Source organism: Procambarus clarkii, chromosome 42 (assembly GCF_040958095.1).
Source record: "Procambarus clarkii isolate CNS0578487 chromosome 42, FALCON_Pclarkii_2.0, whole genome shotgun sequence".
Taxonomy (NCBI): Eukaryota; Metazoa; Arthropoda; class Malacostraca; order Decapoda; family Cambaridae; genus Procambarus; species Procambarus clarkii.
The window spans coordinates 10,912,653-10,931,591 of record NC_091191.1 but is presented as its reverse complement, the minus strand read 5'-3'; the positions used below and the strand labels follow the sequence as shown (position 1 = coordinate 10,931,591).

Here is an 18,939-nt window from a genome sequence, read left to right as displayed (position 1 = left end):
GGGTCTGTATTTGGCTAGATGATTTGGGTTGGTGAAAATATCAACATACTAGAGTAACAATGTTTCAGAACCTTTGTCTCCCAAGTAGCGCTTGTGTCATCTAAACACCAAGATCCCTGTTTTATTTTTTATGGGCACCACAAAAATCAGTTGCATGATTTTTAAAGCTTACATTGGGTACAAGTTACTGAAAGTGGGATTTGCTATTAATGTCTTACAGAGTAGATATTTAATTTTTGACTGTTTATTTCTTTCTCTCACCTTATGACGACTCTATATGTCTTTCCTACTACCATATTATGTCCAGTCAGCAGGCTTTGATAGATCATGTGTAGAGCAGTGTACAATATTTTCATGTATTTTAACATATTCCTTTATTACTGTAAGGTGATTATTCTCAAGATGATTGTGTGTGCTCGCTTAGACACCAGATAATAGATTTATGATTCTGGGACAATCAGGTAGCAAGCATGGGTTTTTCACAGTGCAATTTTCCCAGTGTATTGACCACGTTGTATCGTATACTAGCCCTCACCCACTAACAGTATTGCTTCTCTTATTTCTTATTAGAGGCGAAAGTGTGCATGAAGGCTGCTGTGACATACCAGTACCGTTGCCATTTTGTCCTCTAAGTCGAGTGGACTCCTTCATCTCAGTGGCAGATATCACATTTGTCTCCTCTCCCTCCAGCTGCTCTTCATCAAAGTCCATCACCCGAATGCTCTCAAACCAGCTCAAACCAGTCACTCTTGATCTTAAACCAGTCTATATAAGCCCTTATATGGACTAGCCTATATATGCATAATAGTCTGATCCTCCTTATAAATCTGATATTCTTCAAATGGATCAATCATGTGGATGAGTCCCAATTTTCTATATATGAAAGAGTCCTGTTTTTTAATACGGATAACTAAGGCTGTATTTTAGGTAGCGTCTCAGCTGAGGCATGCCTGAATCTGCTATCAAGGTCAATGTTTCTCAGCAGGATCTGTCATTTTGTTTTTAAGAATGATCAAATTGTCAATTGCCTTCAAGCACATAATTTGCAGCTTCCACTTAGCTGAGAGATGTAGAATTAGCTATCAGCCTCAAACTTGCCTCGGCTGGCACGAGCCCTATAGCAAAGCCAACTTTATTCTCCTTATCCAATCTCTTTAATTCTTGTGGACGAGCTTGGCCGATGGTGTCACAGATTTCAGCTCATGCCGGGATTTAATGGGAACTTGTGAACAGGTTACGTGTTTTATTGCCTCATATGTGACTGTGGCCTGGGTCTCGTCTCCCGAGAGTGAGGCGTAGTTAACACTGGCTAGGCTATATATATCATCTTTATGTAGTGTATATACATCTAATAGGTTCATAGTAATATGTGATATGGTCAATTCCTCATAAGAGTTGGATTATGTTTCTGGGAAGTTCATATTCACATTCATAACACACCTGTAATATGCATTCTCTGGAAACAAATTCTGTTTCTAAGACGTGTTGATCACATCACACTTGTAATGAAGAATCCCTTGAAGACTCGTGTCCTATACATTATTACGATTATTTTTTCTCTTGATTTTTGTTATAAATTATTTGTGCCTGGTAAGCATTAAAGCTATTTTCAGTCTTGCCTATGATTAATTTATATAACTAGAAATTGCAAATTAAGGCATTCTTGTTGATTATGGGCAGTTTCTTCATGGAATTCATGAATCTGGTGCCCTTGTTTTTTCATCATATAGACCAAAACTATCACTACAGCACACCCAGCAGTCACTTTGAGGTTCCTAAAGCTTAGTGGGAGAAGGGGGGTTTATGTACATATTTATGCACTTTTGTGTATGCTATGTGTACATCCTAGATATTTGTAGACCATATTTTTGCATTTTTTGTAGATATTTTAAACTTGGAAGGGCTCATCTACTTGTTAAAACAGTAAATATGATGTTTGGTCCGTAGAGTCATTGTTTGTCGAGTCTTTAAAAGTCATTTTCATATTTAATTGAGTAAGCAACTTTGGAATTTGTCATGTGACCAGAACAAATAGTTACTGAATAACAACTGTAGAAAGGTGTCTGTAATTAACAAAGTGCAACAGCAACATCAACAACAACAACAACAAGCCTTCAAGTAACTGTTGGGCTTTAGAGTCGTCCGTAGCCAGTTTCTTGCCTTTACACCCCCTTTTTCCTCCTGTTTGTATTTTTGGATTTTAACACATCCAGAGCTTTTTGTGATGAGCATCTAATATGTTAAAATGTGTAGCTCCCTCCCTTTTACCGAGCTTCTTTAGAGCACAGGTTAATCAGCATCAAGATCACAAAGAGCTCTGAGCTTCTCCCCAAAGCCTAGTGCAAAAGCCTTGTATTTTAGAGGTTTTATTTTCTCAGATGAACATATTTTGCAACTGCTCAGTCACAGTACTAGATTACAAGTCCACAAGTGCACAGCCTTTCCCAAACCCTGCCTTAAATGTGGTGAAATTGCTTTCATAACACTGATAATTAGACGACATTAAATTCCCGAGTTAAAAAATGCTGTATGCTTGCTGAGCATTGCAATAAAGTATGGCCTCTAGAGCTCTGATTACCCTTAAAGAGATGAGTAAGATACAGGCAGAGAAAAAATTAATTTGTGTTAGAACATTATTTTGTTCCTATAGGGTCAGTAATATTCTAACATTTAAATTGCTTCGTGCTAAAAGATATGCTCTCGGAGAAAAGTAAAAAGTACAAATCACTATGTTATTAGTATTTCACTATTATATAATTTATTACTTTTAATGTAATGTGAAGACAGTACATGTTCAATTCTTGAGTTTTGGGACAGCTTGCTCAAGCTTTACAGTATTTAATAATACTGTACTGAGGTGCCAATGATAGCTTCACATAATGTGTATCATTGTATGGAGCCTTTTACTCATCTCTAGTGTTACTATCCCCAACTTTTTGTAATACCTGGCTTCTGCACTGGGTTTGCAGCTTGTTGGTATTGCACAGTTAGTACATGTGTGGAAATACTGTGAAGTTGAAGACCTGGGTTTTGTGTTCATTTGGAGGTTGAGTAATTATTGTGGACACAGGGTAGATATGATGAGGCAGCATAGATGTCTTGCTTCAAAACAGTGCTTATTATTTTATTTGGAGGCTGAGACCTTTTGATCACTGTTTTGCAAGCAAATTATCTTTCATTACCATGCCATCTCTGTAGCATCCTGTGCTCAACAACAGTTACCTCTGCATATGACACTATATCTATTGGTCTCAATCTTTATAATATTTCATGGATATGACTTCTGACTGGCTGATACCATGCTGTTGGTAACCTAGACTGTGGTCAGTACCATGCAGTTGAGTCCCTTCACTGTGGTTGGTGCCGCGCAGTTGGTACCCGTGACTGTGTTCGGTGCCGAGCGGTTGGTACCCTTGACTGTGCCCCGAGCTAACCAGTGCGTGTGTCTTGCATGAGCAGGAGGGTGGCGTGCCTTGTGCCGTATACCACTGCTGGCTGCTTGCATGCTTGCAGTATCATGATGATGGCCTTTTTGGTGCCTGCAGGTATGTCCCTCTTGGTCACACTGCACACTGGTTCGGTCGTCAGGTGTTTCCAGGCTTTGCGTTTTGGGTTATTTCAGTGTTGATCACCGTGTGGGTCACTATGCAGCCTTTAGTCAGCTGATTATCACTTCTGCTGTGCAATTCAGTCTTTAGCAGCAAGTTTATATATTTTATCCAGATATGATAGCACCATCTTCAGTTTATTGCTTCCACTGTGCTGTGCAATGTAAAGTTTTTAATTTTAGTATGGGGATTTCTCAGTGTTGTACCTAGTGTTGCCAAATGTTTGCAAAGCTCTGGAAATGTTTGACTTCCGGCCAACATCAGGCAAGACTGTCACCAACTGGCTGTAAAATACTCCTCAAGCATAAAACATAGGCCTAGCCACCACAGCAGCACGCAGGGTTCCCAGGAGGAGCATTTTCTCCTAATTTGTTTATGTTTTTTTGTTTGCTATTTTTCTAGGACCTTTATAGAATTTTGTTTTTTTTGTTTAAATATCGGTATTTGCTTAAAGTAAAACAACACTCATTAAACAACACTATGTAAATTAAACATGGATTAGTGCTAATTAAATTAATTCTATTGCAAACAGTTCCTGTTTGGTAATTGCTGTACAGTTTACACACGGGATTGTAGAGGAATGCTCAGTTTAGTTTTAAACGTTTCCTTTAACATAAGGTGCAATAGTTTGTTTTCACTAATACCTATGGGTACTGCTTTTGGTTAAAGTATGTTTGACATTTGCTCCTTTTGTAGGATCAGGATGCCCATATGATCCAGTTAAGTGTGCCAATTTTGAATAATAGCTAATCAAAAGCAGTTACTGCAGGCAGGTGTGTGGAACAGGGATCGTGCACAAACACTATTAGAAGGACTCATCCTTAAACCTTGTGCTTGTGACCTCTTTTCTCTGTAATTCAAGTTTGTGGCAGCCTGGTCAGCTTGCAATGATTTGTTCTACTAATTTTATTAATCTGTTGCATGTAATGTAATTAAGAATGAGGAGAAAGTGCTGTTCTTGCTGTGCTGACGGCATTTTACCGCAGCATCTCCGTCGTCTCGGCCCAAACTGCTTGTGATGCGCAAATATGATTGCTATTTACCTGAAACTGTAGAATTTTTAATTCAAATCCATCAGTTTCTAAAATACAGTCATCCACAGATGTCATCATCCAGCCATCAGGCCTAAATTCCGAAATTCTTGTACTCGGCAATTGCTCGGTATTTGCTGTTGAAGTTGATGTGATTCCTATCCTTGAGCACAACTTGAGCAGCAACTCGCCAATAACTGAGTAATTTAACTTATGAATCTAAGGCCTGGTATCTAGAGTTTGTTGACTGATGTGGTTGCCTGTCTTAGTGAAGCAACTGCTGCTACCTAGCTATCTACATGTGTGTTTCTCTTTTTCTTATTAAAAAATAAATACAGATACACAAGAAACTTTTTTTTTTATTGGATAATTTTTATGTAAAGTTTAAACTCAAAGTTACAGCCAGTTTTTGACAGTACTTAAAAATGTCTGCTCCTTTGAGGCCTTTTAAAGTTTCAATTTAGACAAAGTTTAATAGTAGGTCTTGTTTGTGTTTGACAGATACTATTTTGCATTAGACACTTTTGAGAATTTTAATTTTATTGTCTAGTAAATTCATCTGTCAATAGTTCCAGGCTATGAATGAAGATAGAGTTATGTGTACATATAATAATTGAAATCATTATAGATATCATCACTTTTGTGTGTAGATATAGATAGAATGACTCGGTAAATGTTATACTTTAATCCAGAATTAAATCTCATGAAATACAATTATTTACATTGAGTAGAGAAAGTTTAGTTTTCATTATCTTAACCTTTAGTTTGATATTAGACACAATCAATTGCAAAATAGCCTCACCATTAGGCTCTAATCCTGCCAACTTTAAACCTTACTTGTGTCTTTCAGTCAAACCGGACTTGCCCAATTTGCCGTGGGGATGCCAGCGAGTATCTTAAAGAAGCGACCAGTTGTGAGTGAAGAAGGTTGAAGCATGAGGAAAGCAGAGAGCCAGAGAAGATTACTGGAAAGATGATGAAGGGCTAGTAAAACTCAAGCCAATGGTATTACTGTCACATGGAGTCTCTTGAGTAATCTTTGTCTCAAGGAAGATGAGCTTTTCTCTCTCTTTAGTTGGAACCTGATGACAGGTTTTTCAGTAACAAGTCAAATCTGTGCTTGTCCTTTAGAGGTGTGAGTGGAACCGGCCATGTGTCCACCAGAAGTGAGAGAGGTGTTGGAGGATTTGTTGCCCACCAAATGGCATCAAAAGAAGGTTCTTTCTCTGTATGGTCTTTTATGTGTTGCACTTGGAGCTTGAGGTGGAGGATTTGAGCTAACTGCAAGTGTGTGAGGAAGCTAAGTATTGCTTTCAGTAACAAGAATAGGATCCCAACATTCACTTTTATACCAGTCTTAATGAGTTAACTTCCCAAAGCTGACCGCGTATGTGCAGTGTGCATATCTGATTGTTCACAGGACGATGGTTAACCTTCCCTTGTTGTTCTGTCCAAGGCTTTGTTTGTCTAGGGCTCCACAGGAGTTTATGTTGTTAGCTGTCCATTTTCTGTGTTTGCCTTCATGTGATGAGGCTGTGTCTGCAACATTAGTCCTTTGACCCATGGTGTCTTAGAATTTGCCAGGGAGTTTTTCTCATTTGTGTTGTGCATGAAGATATAATGGATAATGTTTACTTAAAAAAGACCCATATTGTTGTGCTATGCAGTATATAATAATTCCTCATTTTGAGGCTTATTCTTACTGGCAAAGAAAGTAGGATCATGTGTGATATTGTGGTCAAAAGCTTAACCAATTCCAAGAAAAACAAAAAAAGCAAATAAAAAAGCAAGCAACTCCAGTGTTATCCAGTTTTGACATATGTGGAACACCACTGTAACTTGGCTGCATGTTTATTCAGCTTTAGACCTTCAGTATTGATGTTAAGTGCTTGAAATTCAAAATTTTGACTCAAAACTTTGTTATTGATCTGTGTTGTCAACCTAAATGGTTTCTTGAATCATCTTAATACTGTAGTACTTTGCTGAATATATTAGTGATGGTACATTGATTATAAAATGTTATCACCAGTACGTCCAGTAGCATAGTAAGCATAGTACCAATCTCTAGGAATTTGACTTGTACTCAAGAGATGTTCATGATCTAGCAATATACAGTACCTGTAAAACTACCTGTCAAGCAGGCGATGAGTCACAATAACGTGGCTGAAGTATGTTGACCAGACCACACACTAGAAGTTGAAGGGACGACGACGTTTCGGTCCGTCCTGGACCATTTTCAAGTTGATTAACAGAATGGTCGACTTGAGAATGGTCCAGGACAGACCGAAACGTTGTCATCCCTTCAACTTCTAGTGTGTGGTCTGGTCAACACTACCTGTCAAGGCATGCACTGAGAGTAGCATTTTTTGGAGACGAGCTCATTTTGTATTTTTAAGCCTAGGAGCATGACCAAGCAGCCTGGCCATATATTTTTATTTACATATAATTATTCGCTTACATATATACAGCAGCATTAATTCCGTGTGTGTGTGTATGTAAAGCGTGCAGTTAATGATAGCATTACATGGTAGTATATCAGCTAGAGTGTTTACAGCTCTTGAGTATGGCTGGAGTGTCCCAGAAGGTGTCCAGTGCTATTTAGTACCTCCCTAAGCATGCTATACTTGTTTTAAATTGAGGAAAATATAAATGAGAGGAATACTCAGATTGTGCTTGTAGTTTAAGAAGGATATCCTTGAAACACACCAATTATTTGCAATAGTTCTTCGTGTGGTGGACCATTATTAATCAGACAAGACAGACAGACTGTACTACAGGAAGCTTTGAGGGAATGTTTTACCATAACTAACAAGACATTGTAGTTCTTACGTTCTATTACTCTCAACTAGAATATAATGACAAAATTAAATTTTTATGTACTAACATTGCAAGACTTATTTTCATTTAGAGCTTAGGACTCTGGGCAAATATTTTCAAGGATTATACAAAGGGTTAATATTTTTATGCTAATGGGGGTTTCTGTGCTTAATTAGTTTCTGAAATTTCTTTAATTCTTAATATTTTCCACTTGCTTCTTAGGCAATTAGAAAAGGTGTACAATATTCTTCTGATCTTTATCATTCTTATTAACCTCTATATTTGAAACCACTTTTGTGTATAATTAGCCTGATCTTTCATCAGTTATATGAAGTATTCTCTCATCATTTTTGGTGTTTGTCCCCTCACATTAGCAGAAAAAACAAATGCCCATCTCACAGCCTCAGTACTTGAAATACAGACTATTGCTTAACTTTTGTTGACTTTCTCTAGTTTGGGGAGGTTATGTAGTTACATATCCAAGGTGTTTCACATCTGAAAAAATCCATGTTTTGTATATGAAGAGATGAGATACTGTATTAAGGCAGTCATATTTGTGATAATCCATGTTTAAGCATCCATTTTCTATCACGATTCCACACTCCGTTTCCACGTTCCACTGCCTTCCTCGTATTCACCACAAATGCTTCCACCTCACACAGTGAACTATGCTGGCCAGACGGCTCTCGGGCAGAGTACATGGAGGGCTGCTCATGTCTCACTGTTTTTGGGCAATTTTATGCTGTCGTGCAGTTGATGTATAATTCAGGTATTATTGCTTAACAGTGTTTGAGGAGACAAGCCAAACAGTTCTTGATGTACTGATGCCACCAGAGTTGGTATTTCCAATAATTCTTAGGCTACTCAGTTTATTAATATGTAAAGTGCTTCTTTTAATAATAGCTTGATTATTTTCCCCAAGGTGAAGGATAAGTGTCATGGTGGGAGAGCCGTCTCCAGCATATGTGTAGGTTCACTCAGTGTGTTTTGTACAACCATGTGCCTCATTATTTAGTGTAACTAGCAGCATCTCTCACATGTTCGAATCTGAATGGTGCTTGTACCATCATGTGCTATTATTAGGAAAGAATGACTTGGTTTGCTTTGGCAAGTTTAAGGGGATAGAAATCTGTTAATTTTGAAGCATCGAATGTACAGTGTGATATAACTGCAGGTCAGTGAGAGATATTTGCCAACCATGAATTAATATAGTACAGTATATATATTTAATTTTAACACAAACATTACATGTCTTTCATGTGAGGGACAAAAGCAATTCAGTATACCTGCAAAGTTTTCTTTCATGTGAGAGGATGCTGCAACTCTCAATGTTGGTGCCCCTCCTTGCTGTGTTTAGAGTCAGTCATTTTTGGGCCAGGTGTAGAGCTTGCTTCATATTGCATGATATTCCCTCAATTCATGAAAGTGTTAGGGCTCAGATAAAATTGAATCTGATGCAGGTTTCATATTTGTGATTTTATCCATGAAATGTTATGATAATGCTTACATTACTTTATACTCAAGAGGTAATGTAGGTGTTTTATTAGAGACATCCATAGTACATAATCACAATTTTGTTTCAAGATTCTTGCATGGGATCCTTTTATCATCTGAAGGACTATTTAGGATTGGATATGTATTCGTTGTTGATGTCTAATTGTGAAGGTTTGCTAATCTGCAGTAGAGATGTGACCTTGATATATTGCTAGGGAGAGATTTTGCACCTTGTTGGAAGGGCTCCATGTTTGGGAGATTCAGCTTCAGCCCAAATCTGAAGAAGACAAACTTGACATGTCCTTCATATTGTATATGTATTGGCTTGAACTGTAGATGCCTTGAGCTGCTCATGTGTAGTTCTTCCCTTTTACTGTCAAGCTGGCCTTTTATACATGTATTCTGTAGGCACTATACTAAATGGCTCATTTATCCTGTTGTGGCCCTCTGTAGTTAGGTAGTGTTTTACTTTACTGTATGGTAAATCTCACTTTGCCAAATACTTCCACATTTCCCTCTTCATCTTTTAAGTGATAGAAAGCAATACATCTCTAGTTTTTAGCCTGATGAGAAAAATGTTTTATTGTAGTTTTTTATCACCACTGGAGGGTTTCTAGATTTTTACTTTTAATTCTAATAATGTGTGGTGCTCCCTACCTTGCCTAATAGGTGAAGTTATTATTCATATCTTGGTGTAAAACTTTTATTCTAAAAGGTGTTTTACTAATTATAAATTTCAGTTTATCTAAGGAAGTAGTCATAAGACTCATTTTAGCATTCCACAGCATTATGAGTTCATCATTTGCATTGTTATTTTCATGCAAATGAAGCACAAGATCAATGTTGAGTTCCCCTATTAGGCACATGTGGGGATGCCAGTGTGTGTATAAAGTATTATGGCTTGATGTTCAAAGCTCACGGTATTCTACTATATATACTACCTCAGCCTTAAACATGCTAAGCACAATATTCATAAGTTGGACAGTTCTCGATAGTGTCAGAACTAACGACCAGGTTAAAAGTTTTACAACAAGTTTAGTAATCCCATGCAAACCATGGTCATGTTTCCAATAACAGTGTGTGGTTATATGATGAAATTTTTTATAATCCTTGGACACTGCTCATGTAACCAAGGACAGCAAAAAATACTAAGTAGTTAAGGTCAGCATACCACCACACACTGTTATGGAAAATAAACCTTGTGTGAGTGAACACCTTTTTTTCTGTCAGCAGCAGTACTGCAATTGCCAGTTGATTATGCTGCAACAGACACTGCCTTGTAAAAAAAATAATAATGGTAAAATGTGAATAATAACAAAATTTGGGCACTACATTTAATTGAAGATATTGCTGCTAACAGAGGTGTGGAAGTAGGATCACGAATGAAGCTACAGGCAAGTAGTGGTGACATGTAGTGTGAAGCAAACTGCATTTATGCAAAGCTATATTTTGATCAATGAAAGGACATAACTTTAAAATGTAGGTGTGCATAAATCTTTTGAGCTGCAAGAAACAAATATTGCTTGTCCTATACCATACCTGTAGTGGCTCCTTCGTGATCCCTGCTCTGCTTGTGTGCTATCTTGGGTCAATTCCTAAAAGTTGTGGTGTGGTCAGTGTGATGTGGCGGCCAACTGCTGTCTCCCTAACTAATGTTTGATTAAGTGTTCAAATGTGGTTGAAAACTTTTTCACTTCTTGAAATCTTTTTTAGCATTTTTTCTCTCCACTTAGCAAATGCAGCACTTTCTTTCTACTTATAAGAGGTGATGCCAATTTAACACCATTTAATATATATATATATTTGAACATGTCCATTATTACTATGACTACTTCAATATTTAAAAATAAATCAAAACCTTTACTCAAGTCTAAAAACTTTCATAAAATAAATAAATGGCTATGCTATTGAACATGCAGAAAGGGTTAGATTAATGAGTCTAACAGGAAGCATCTCTATATTTCTTATGGTGTCACATTAATGTGTGGTCTACCTGGCCATTTACACTTTAGCATGCTGTCTACCTCAACCTAACCAAAGCCACAACACCTACCTAGCTACTTACACTTATGTGTGCAGTCTACCGAACCTAACTTGCACCGGCTGAGGTCTCGGTAGACAGGTCAGGTCATTACACAGCATAGACTATGGATACTGCAGTAGACTGTATACTAAAGTGCACCTTTCTTATGTTTATCTTCCCTTGAGAAGGAAGTGGAAAAATTAATTCTCCAAAAGTTCATTTTATAGTTTTATTATGCCTTATTGCTTAGAGATGCGTTTCATTGACCATCGACATTTTAAAAAGCAGAGTACAAATGAATACAATTTGGTCGTAGTAGCTGAATATATAACTAAAAGTAAGGTGAAGTGTCGTATGAGCCAATAGGCCCACTGCAGCTTACCCATCTATGTTTCTGTAATGGTTGGAACAGTATATTGGACACTGTTTTGGTCTTGAAGATGGTAGAGTGTAACAGTGTGTCATCTGGCTGTTGATGCTTGGCTGAATTTGCTTGATATGTAGTGCCTCGCCGATGTCCAATCTTCTATTGTCGTTGTATCTGTAGATAATTTTAGATTTGCTTGTTAGATCTCTGGTGATGATCTGGTTGTGTGTAGAGACCATATGTTCTTTGATGGGGTCTTGCTGTTTGTGCATGTTCAGGCGCCTTGAAAGGGATGTTATCTTGCCTATATACTGAGATCGTTGAGGTTCACAGTCCGTAAGAGGGCATGTGAAGATTGACAACATTCATCTCTTTAAAGGCATTTCGTTTGGTCAGGAGAGTTCTTCGTGAGCAAGTTAGTGGTCTTCTTGCTCTTACCTTGAGGTTACCTTGAGGAGTTTCCGGGGCTTAGCGTCCCCGCGGCCCGGTCGTCAACCAGGCCTCCTTATAGTACATTATTAACTCAGTCTAATGGTTGATATTGGTAGGGGTCACATTTCCATCAATAATGTCTTTCAGGACTTTTTCCTCCATTTTGTGAACCGTTTAAGAGAAGTTCTGGTAGAATATTTTAATGTGTGAAACTGGTGATGTATTGTTGTCCATTTTGTCAGAGGTAGAATGGCAGTTCACCTTCCTTTTAATTATTTCTGACACATTCATACGTGTTTCCATTATTGACTAGGACCCCTCAACCTGCTTCTAACTAGAGCTGTGTGAGAGAGCATGGGTCACATAGGCTTTGATAACACACTCCTTGTATCTTTCAGGGCACTCGCTACTACCATTAAGGCACATTACTATGCTTGTTTCCTTAGTATGGACTGCACTGTGATGGCCATCATGCCTTTCTGAGGCTGTTACGTCTAGAAAAGGCAGCTTACCTTCACTCTCCATCTCGTAATTGAACCTTAGCACTGAGCTTCGCTCAAATGCATCCTTATACTGTAGCAAGTGCTCAATATCGGGCACCAGTAGGAATATGTACTTACAGTAGACATCCAGTTTTAGACTGGAAACACTAAGGAACCCAATATAAGAATACAGTATGCCTTAATGCTAGTTGTGAATGCCCTGGTAGATACAAGTGGAGTATTTTCGATGCCCATGTCCACCGTGCTCTCTCTCAAGGCTCCAGTTGGAAGAAATGTGACAAGGAATTTTGTTTGAGTAAGGCAGGTGCTAGTCAATTATGGATACTCTAAATAGATATGTTGAAGTAATATTTAAAAGAAAGGCGAGCCATCATTCTAACTCTGATGAAACTGCCAACAATACATAACCAGTCCCTCCTCAAATATTCTACAGGAACTTCTTTTTCCATGGTTCACATAATTGAGGAAAGAGTCCTGAAATACATTATTGACAGAAATGTGACCACTAATGACACCAACCATAAGATAGTTAATAATATACTACAAGAGCCAGGGAGACCAACTTGCTCATTAAGAATTCTCTTCATACCATAACAAAATACCTTGAAAGAGAGAAATGTTGTCTATGCATTCACATGCCCACTTGAGGACTGTCGGCCCCTCTGATCTCAGTATATAGGCAAGACAACAATTATTTTTTCCCAAGGTGCCTGAACAAGCATAAACAGCAAGGTCCCATCAAGGAACATACGGTCTCTGTACACAACTAGATCATCACCAGAGATATCCTGACAAACAAATCTAAAATAATCGACAGTTATAATGACAATAGAAGATTTGACATCAGCAAGGCACATCACGCAAATTCACCCAACCAGTAACAACATCAAACACTTCGTTACACTCTGCAATCTTCTAAACCAAGAAGAAACGTCCAACATACTGCCTCAGCCATCACTGAAATACAAGAACAAGTTTTGAGTAAGCTGCAGTGAGCCTATTGGTCCATGTCACCCCGCTTTTGGTTTATATTCTACTGCTTCAGCCAAATTATATTCACATATTTCTACTCTGCCTTTGAAAATGTTGAAAGGGTCCTATGAAACACATCTAGCACCAGGCCATAAGGAAACTAAAATTAACTTTGGAGTTAATTTTTCAATGTCTACAGGTGAAGAACATATGAAATATAGAGAAGATTTATGCTAGAATCATTGATCTAGCATAAATCATATATGATCCTTTGTCATATTCAATATGATGTCTACATGATAGACTGCTACCTAAATATACTATTGTATGTATGTTTGTGTGTGTACGTATGTGGAATAACTACATATGAAATAAACGACAGCTGGAGCATTTTCGACCTTTGTGAGGTCTTTTGTAATAGTTTGAATGACGCACACACACACACACACACACCAGAGGAGTGCATGAGAATGGAAGCAGTAGGTGGAGAGTGAGCACAATCTGACACAAGCCACCGTGGCCTAGGTAAACACTCAGAGCACTGACCAGAGATGTGGATTAAAGGCTGTTGAGAATGACCTGACAAGGGTAGAAAGCACTTCAGCTATTATTTCTTATTTCATATGTGGTTATTTCACATTTAATAGATCAGCATTTATTAATCTACACACACATATATATACATACACATACATACATACATATACACATACATAAGTATTCACTTAAGAAAATATAAGACAAATATTCTGAGCACTTTGATGGTATTACACATTTTCAAGGAGTACAGTAGACAGATAACACATGGGTGTAGGCTTATATAACCCCCACACCTGAGTACATTAAGAAACATAAACATACCATCAAATAATGGAAGTGACATGATGGAAATGGGCCAACTGAAGTTTTCCCATACGTCTGGGAGTAAGCCACCTGCAACTATATTCATTCTTTACATAATTTTACCCCTTCATGAATCTTACAATTATAAAACTTAATATTACCTAATTCACTACTTTTATAAATGAAGGTTCAATAATATTTCTTTCGCTAACAGGTTTACACTTAACCCTTTTACGTTTTTTGCCCCCCATACCAAGTTTGGACCGGTAGCTTGGGCCAAGCACAAATTGCTTAGCGATAGTTTACTTCCAACACATACTGCAAAGTTACTGTGCATGATAAAGTGTTCAATTTGGTATCTTTTTAAGCTAGAGAGTTGTACTTTATGATGGTATTTGCAATTCAAAAATGCAATAAAAGCAAAATAAAATAACAAAAAAGGGTAGTTAAAGTTAGCATGACAACTACAGCCATCATCTGAACCGTCTGGCATTTTGAGCAAATGACGACTGTAGGCATCACAAAAAACATTAAATGTTTAGTAATTTTGCATGAATTAGTCCGGTCAGTTGAATGATTACACACGCTTGAGTTGAGAAACTATGTAATTTTTCTTTTGACCTATCTTTATGCCATATGTGTGTTTTTATTTTTTGGTCTAGGTGTTTACCAGTTTGTCCCAACAGAATTCATTGCATGGAGTATTATATACACACATAAGCCACACTCTTGTATTATGTTTTTGTTGTTTACACCTTGAAAATGTGTTAGATCACAAAAGAGTGCAGAATATTTTAATTTGATTTCTCCTGAGTGGATACTTATGCATAACTATTTCTCTAAATATTCTTGCATGCATGCAGCATGCATACATACATGCATATATCCACGTACATACATATTCATACACACAGACAGCCATATGATTTCCAGAACCCCCACTTACTAGGATATGCCGGTTTCTTAGATTGTTCGAATAAAACTAATGATTAAGTGCCAAGAGTGAGAAGTTGACAAGGCATCACATCATTTGTTTTAGTTTGTGGTGCAGTACTGGAGTGTTCATTCCCGTAATTTACTTGGAAATATAAGCAAAATTTGTTTAAGAGATGGCTTCTACTACTAGGAAGCCTAAGAGAAAACATTCAGTGATAATCTCAAGGAAGAAAGAAGATACACATGTGGAAATGGGTAAGGTGAAGGGTCGAAGGAATATTGGATCAATCAGAGTGTAAGGAGTAGGGGAATAAGGTAGTGAGCCAATCAAACATTGGGTAAGGTGTTTCGGAAAACTCTAAAAACATTGATCTGGTACTCTAGGTGGGCAGGGAGACCTCGGTAGAGATGTCATTATCACCAGATAAAGACATCTCTATCGAGGTCTCCCTGCCCACTGAGAGTACCAGAGTTTTACACAAGGCCTTGCCCAATGTTTGATTGGCCCTTTTCCCTTATTCTTACTCCTTACCCTCTGTTTGATTGCCACCATATTCCTTGAACTCTTCACCTCAACCAATATAACTTCACCCCTTCCACATGTATATTTAATTCATAATTGCACCTTATGTATTCATTCTTTGCCTGAAGTTGCTCGAGAGTGAAATGAAATGTTGTAGAAAACAAATCCTTCAATCATTACTAGTTTCTTTACCATGAACTTTGATAATTTGATTGCTCTTCTTAATACAGATACTAAGAATAGAGTTAAAAGCATAGAAACCTTACACTATAATATGAACAATGCAGTGATATTTAACTAAATATATGTGCATACATACAGTAGTAGTCAAAAGTATGTGCCACCCTAATTGAGCCAGTTCATATATATGGCTAAAAAAAGAATGGTAGTATTATGGGTGAAAGATTGTAGACAAATGTATGTGCCAGGTACATGACATCATGGTGTGCAATAGCTCACTATGAGTGCTCAGGGCATTCATAGTGAGCAGTAGTGTTGGTTGTATATTATTATGTCACTTACCAAGGAACTAAGCAAAGAAACCATTGCTTAGATCATTGCTTTATCATCAAGCAGGTCACCAAATTAAGGAAATAAATTACTTATTGGGTATTGCCAAGTTGACATGAGGAAGTATTGTGCACGTTTCTGAGGGGAAACAGTGATGACACCATCAAAGAAACATTGGTCTGGTTATCCCAGGGAGATGTCTTCAAGGTCTGTGAATGTTCTAAAACATTTATTGGAGAGTAGCCTTCTTGTTAATGCAAAGGTAGACCTTGAAGTCTAACTGGGACAATCAGACTGATGTTTCTGTGATGGCATGACATCGGTGTTTCCCTCTCGAAAATGTGCACAATACTATATCTCCTATCAACTTGACTATAACCACCAATTAAAATATTTTATTACTTTGGTGGTCTTCATCCTTTGAAGCAATGATCTGAGAAATAGTTTCTTAATTCCTTGGTGACATAATAACAATGTCATACCACACAAACTGCTAATAAGTGCAAACAATAATGGATGGTCACGGATCAAAATGCAAGACACTCACGATGACAGCCTGGAGGCCACTGGCTCGGGTATTGTAGTCAGCAGGGAACTAATGCCTGCTGTGACATCATGCAGCTGTTGCATACTTCCCTCTAAAATCTTTCATCCATAAGATTATCTTTCTTTTTTTTTTTGTCACGAATTGTGTGCCGCCTCAAGCAGGGTGGCGCATACATTTGAGTAGACTAGTACTGTACATATAGTACAATTTGAGTAGACCATACTGTACATTCGTACCTAATAGTCAGAGTTGTCTAACAAACCAAATTTGTAATCTGTAGGACCTCTCCCTCTAGATCGCCAGCAGGGTTTTCTCACATCTACCATAGAACTGAGGGCTGTGTCACTGGCTTACTGTGAACTACTTTCTCCTTCTCCCCAAATGAGCAGGGAAGGTGGGGCAAATGAGCTGGCACTTGTTTTGAAACTTTTCGATCGTTTGTTTACATTGTTGAGGAGTTCTTCTGGCAGTTTGAGGCTGTGGTCTCTTCTTTAGCCAGGTGTGTTTTGTGTTGTCTCGCTAACTTTCTGGGTGACTTCCCTGGTGGTGGCATAAATAAATATATAAATGTCACTGTTCCCTTCACCTCTGAGGGGGGGGCTGGGTTCAGGCTCTTTGGTCTCTGGTAGGCCAGATAAGACTGCAGCTGATGTGACCCAGTAGATGTTACACTGTGGGTGATAGTAGCTTCAGAGAGCTACAAGGGGCTTCCCTCAGAAAGGAAGCTTAACAATGCACACCAAATCCTTCCATTCTAGGCCTGTATGAAAGACTATACATTCACACTTAAATGTGTCATGAAAATACATATAACACTCACCTCTTTAACCGAGCTGGTTGTCATTGGAAGGTGGTTGGACGACAGTGTCTAATTTTAGCTCTGATGAAGTGACCCAGAACAGAAGGCTGCTTGTCTGGGAGTACATCAGAATGCTGATCTGGGTGTAATCAGTCAGGTGCCAAGTGACTTGTACTCCCTCAAGGCTTTCACATTTACTCACGCTTTTCTTATTACACTTCCTAACCTAACATAATTGGCACTAATTCATGTTACTAATAAAATATATTGTTATTGAGAAAAATTAACCAAGTTGGAAGGATATACTTGTACAGTGCATATGAAAATAACAAATTTGGGCTACTAATTACAAATAATAACAATTTGACCTGTCTGTTAGGCAAATTGGACTTTGCTTACTAGGCTAAGTTGTGTGGTTTGTCCCTATTAGATACAACATTTTATATATATAGTTGTACCTAATAGACAAAACTGCATTAGTTAACCTAGCTAAGAAGGTCTAGTTTGCCTAACAGGCCACATTTTTTATTATTTTAAAACATTTTCCAAATTGGTTCATTCCTGACAATATCAATTTATAAGCGACTTGAATTACTGACCTAAGTTATTTTAGGTTAAACAGGTTGGGTTCAACTTGTCCTGAGGCTAGGCTCATCCAACCAGTGGTTGACCCCAATAATGTATTCGTCAATTTTAACATGATGCAAATTTAAAATTTGTATTCTCTCAAATATAGGTTAATATTATTATATGTTAGAATTACATTCTAACATGACATTTACACTGTCCATTCTTGGACACTTACAGAGGTGCGGTTTGAGCAAAAGACGTTAATGAAGCACTTTTTGAGGAAAGTTCATACACCATTGTGAGTCATGTCTAAAGTGTTTTTCATTCTTAAACGGAATTTGGCAGGTGGATTAATGAGCATTCATCATTTGTTGATTAGGATGAGTTAGGCTTGGTTTGTCACCTATTAGTAATGACTTAAAAAAATATTGCATTATATAATACAACAAAAACTTTTTCTATGAGAAAATTGTTTTGAAAATTTGTCTAGTTAGGCAACTCTGGCTATTAGGCATATATATATATATATATATATATATATATATATATATATATATATATATATATATATATATATATACATATATATATATATATATATATATATATATATTATATATATATATATATATAAAATGATTGTACATATGAAAATCAGATTGGGCATCTTGTTTTGCCATTATACATTTATGGGCTTTACTCAAAAACGTTCATGGAGGTTTATTAAATAATAATGATTAGGCAATGAAACATGATCATTTAAGCTGTCGAGCTCCATCATAGTACAATATACGAGATGATGGCTTATGTACATGCATCCACAATATTTTCACTTTCATCAGGCGGCCTGTAACCCCTCACTTAGTCTCCATTGTAAACACTAGTAGCTGTACGTTATTTTTTTATACTTTTATTTACCCATATTTGATTATGCTCACATAAAAAAAGTAAAATTTTAGCATAA

At 37.4% G+C, this 18,939-nt stretch overlaps 1 protein-coding gene across 15 annotated transcripts in view; it reads left to right on the top strand.

Moving 5' to 3' along the window:
* LOC123770261 (RING finger protein 44) overlaps nucleotides 1-17,694 on the top strand; it is a 177,703-nt gene extending 160,009 nt beyond the window's left edge. For 3 of the 15 annotated variants that reach the window (XM_045761940.2, XM_045761938.2, XM_069339908.1), the window contains 2 exons: nucleotides 3,460-3,545; nucleotides 5,490-17,694. In XM_045761940.2, coding sequence (XP_045617896.1) covers nucleotides 3,460-3,545; nucleotides 5,490-5,571 — 168 coding nt within the window. In that variant the 3' untranslated portion in view covers nucleotides 5,572-17,694. The other 12 variants (XM_045761942.2, XM_069339910.1, XM_069339909.1 and 9 more) reach the window with 7 other exon arrangements.
* Nucleotides 17,695-18,939: the final 1,245 nt, after the last annotated feature.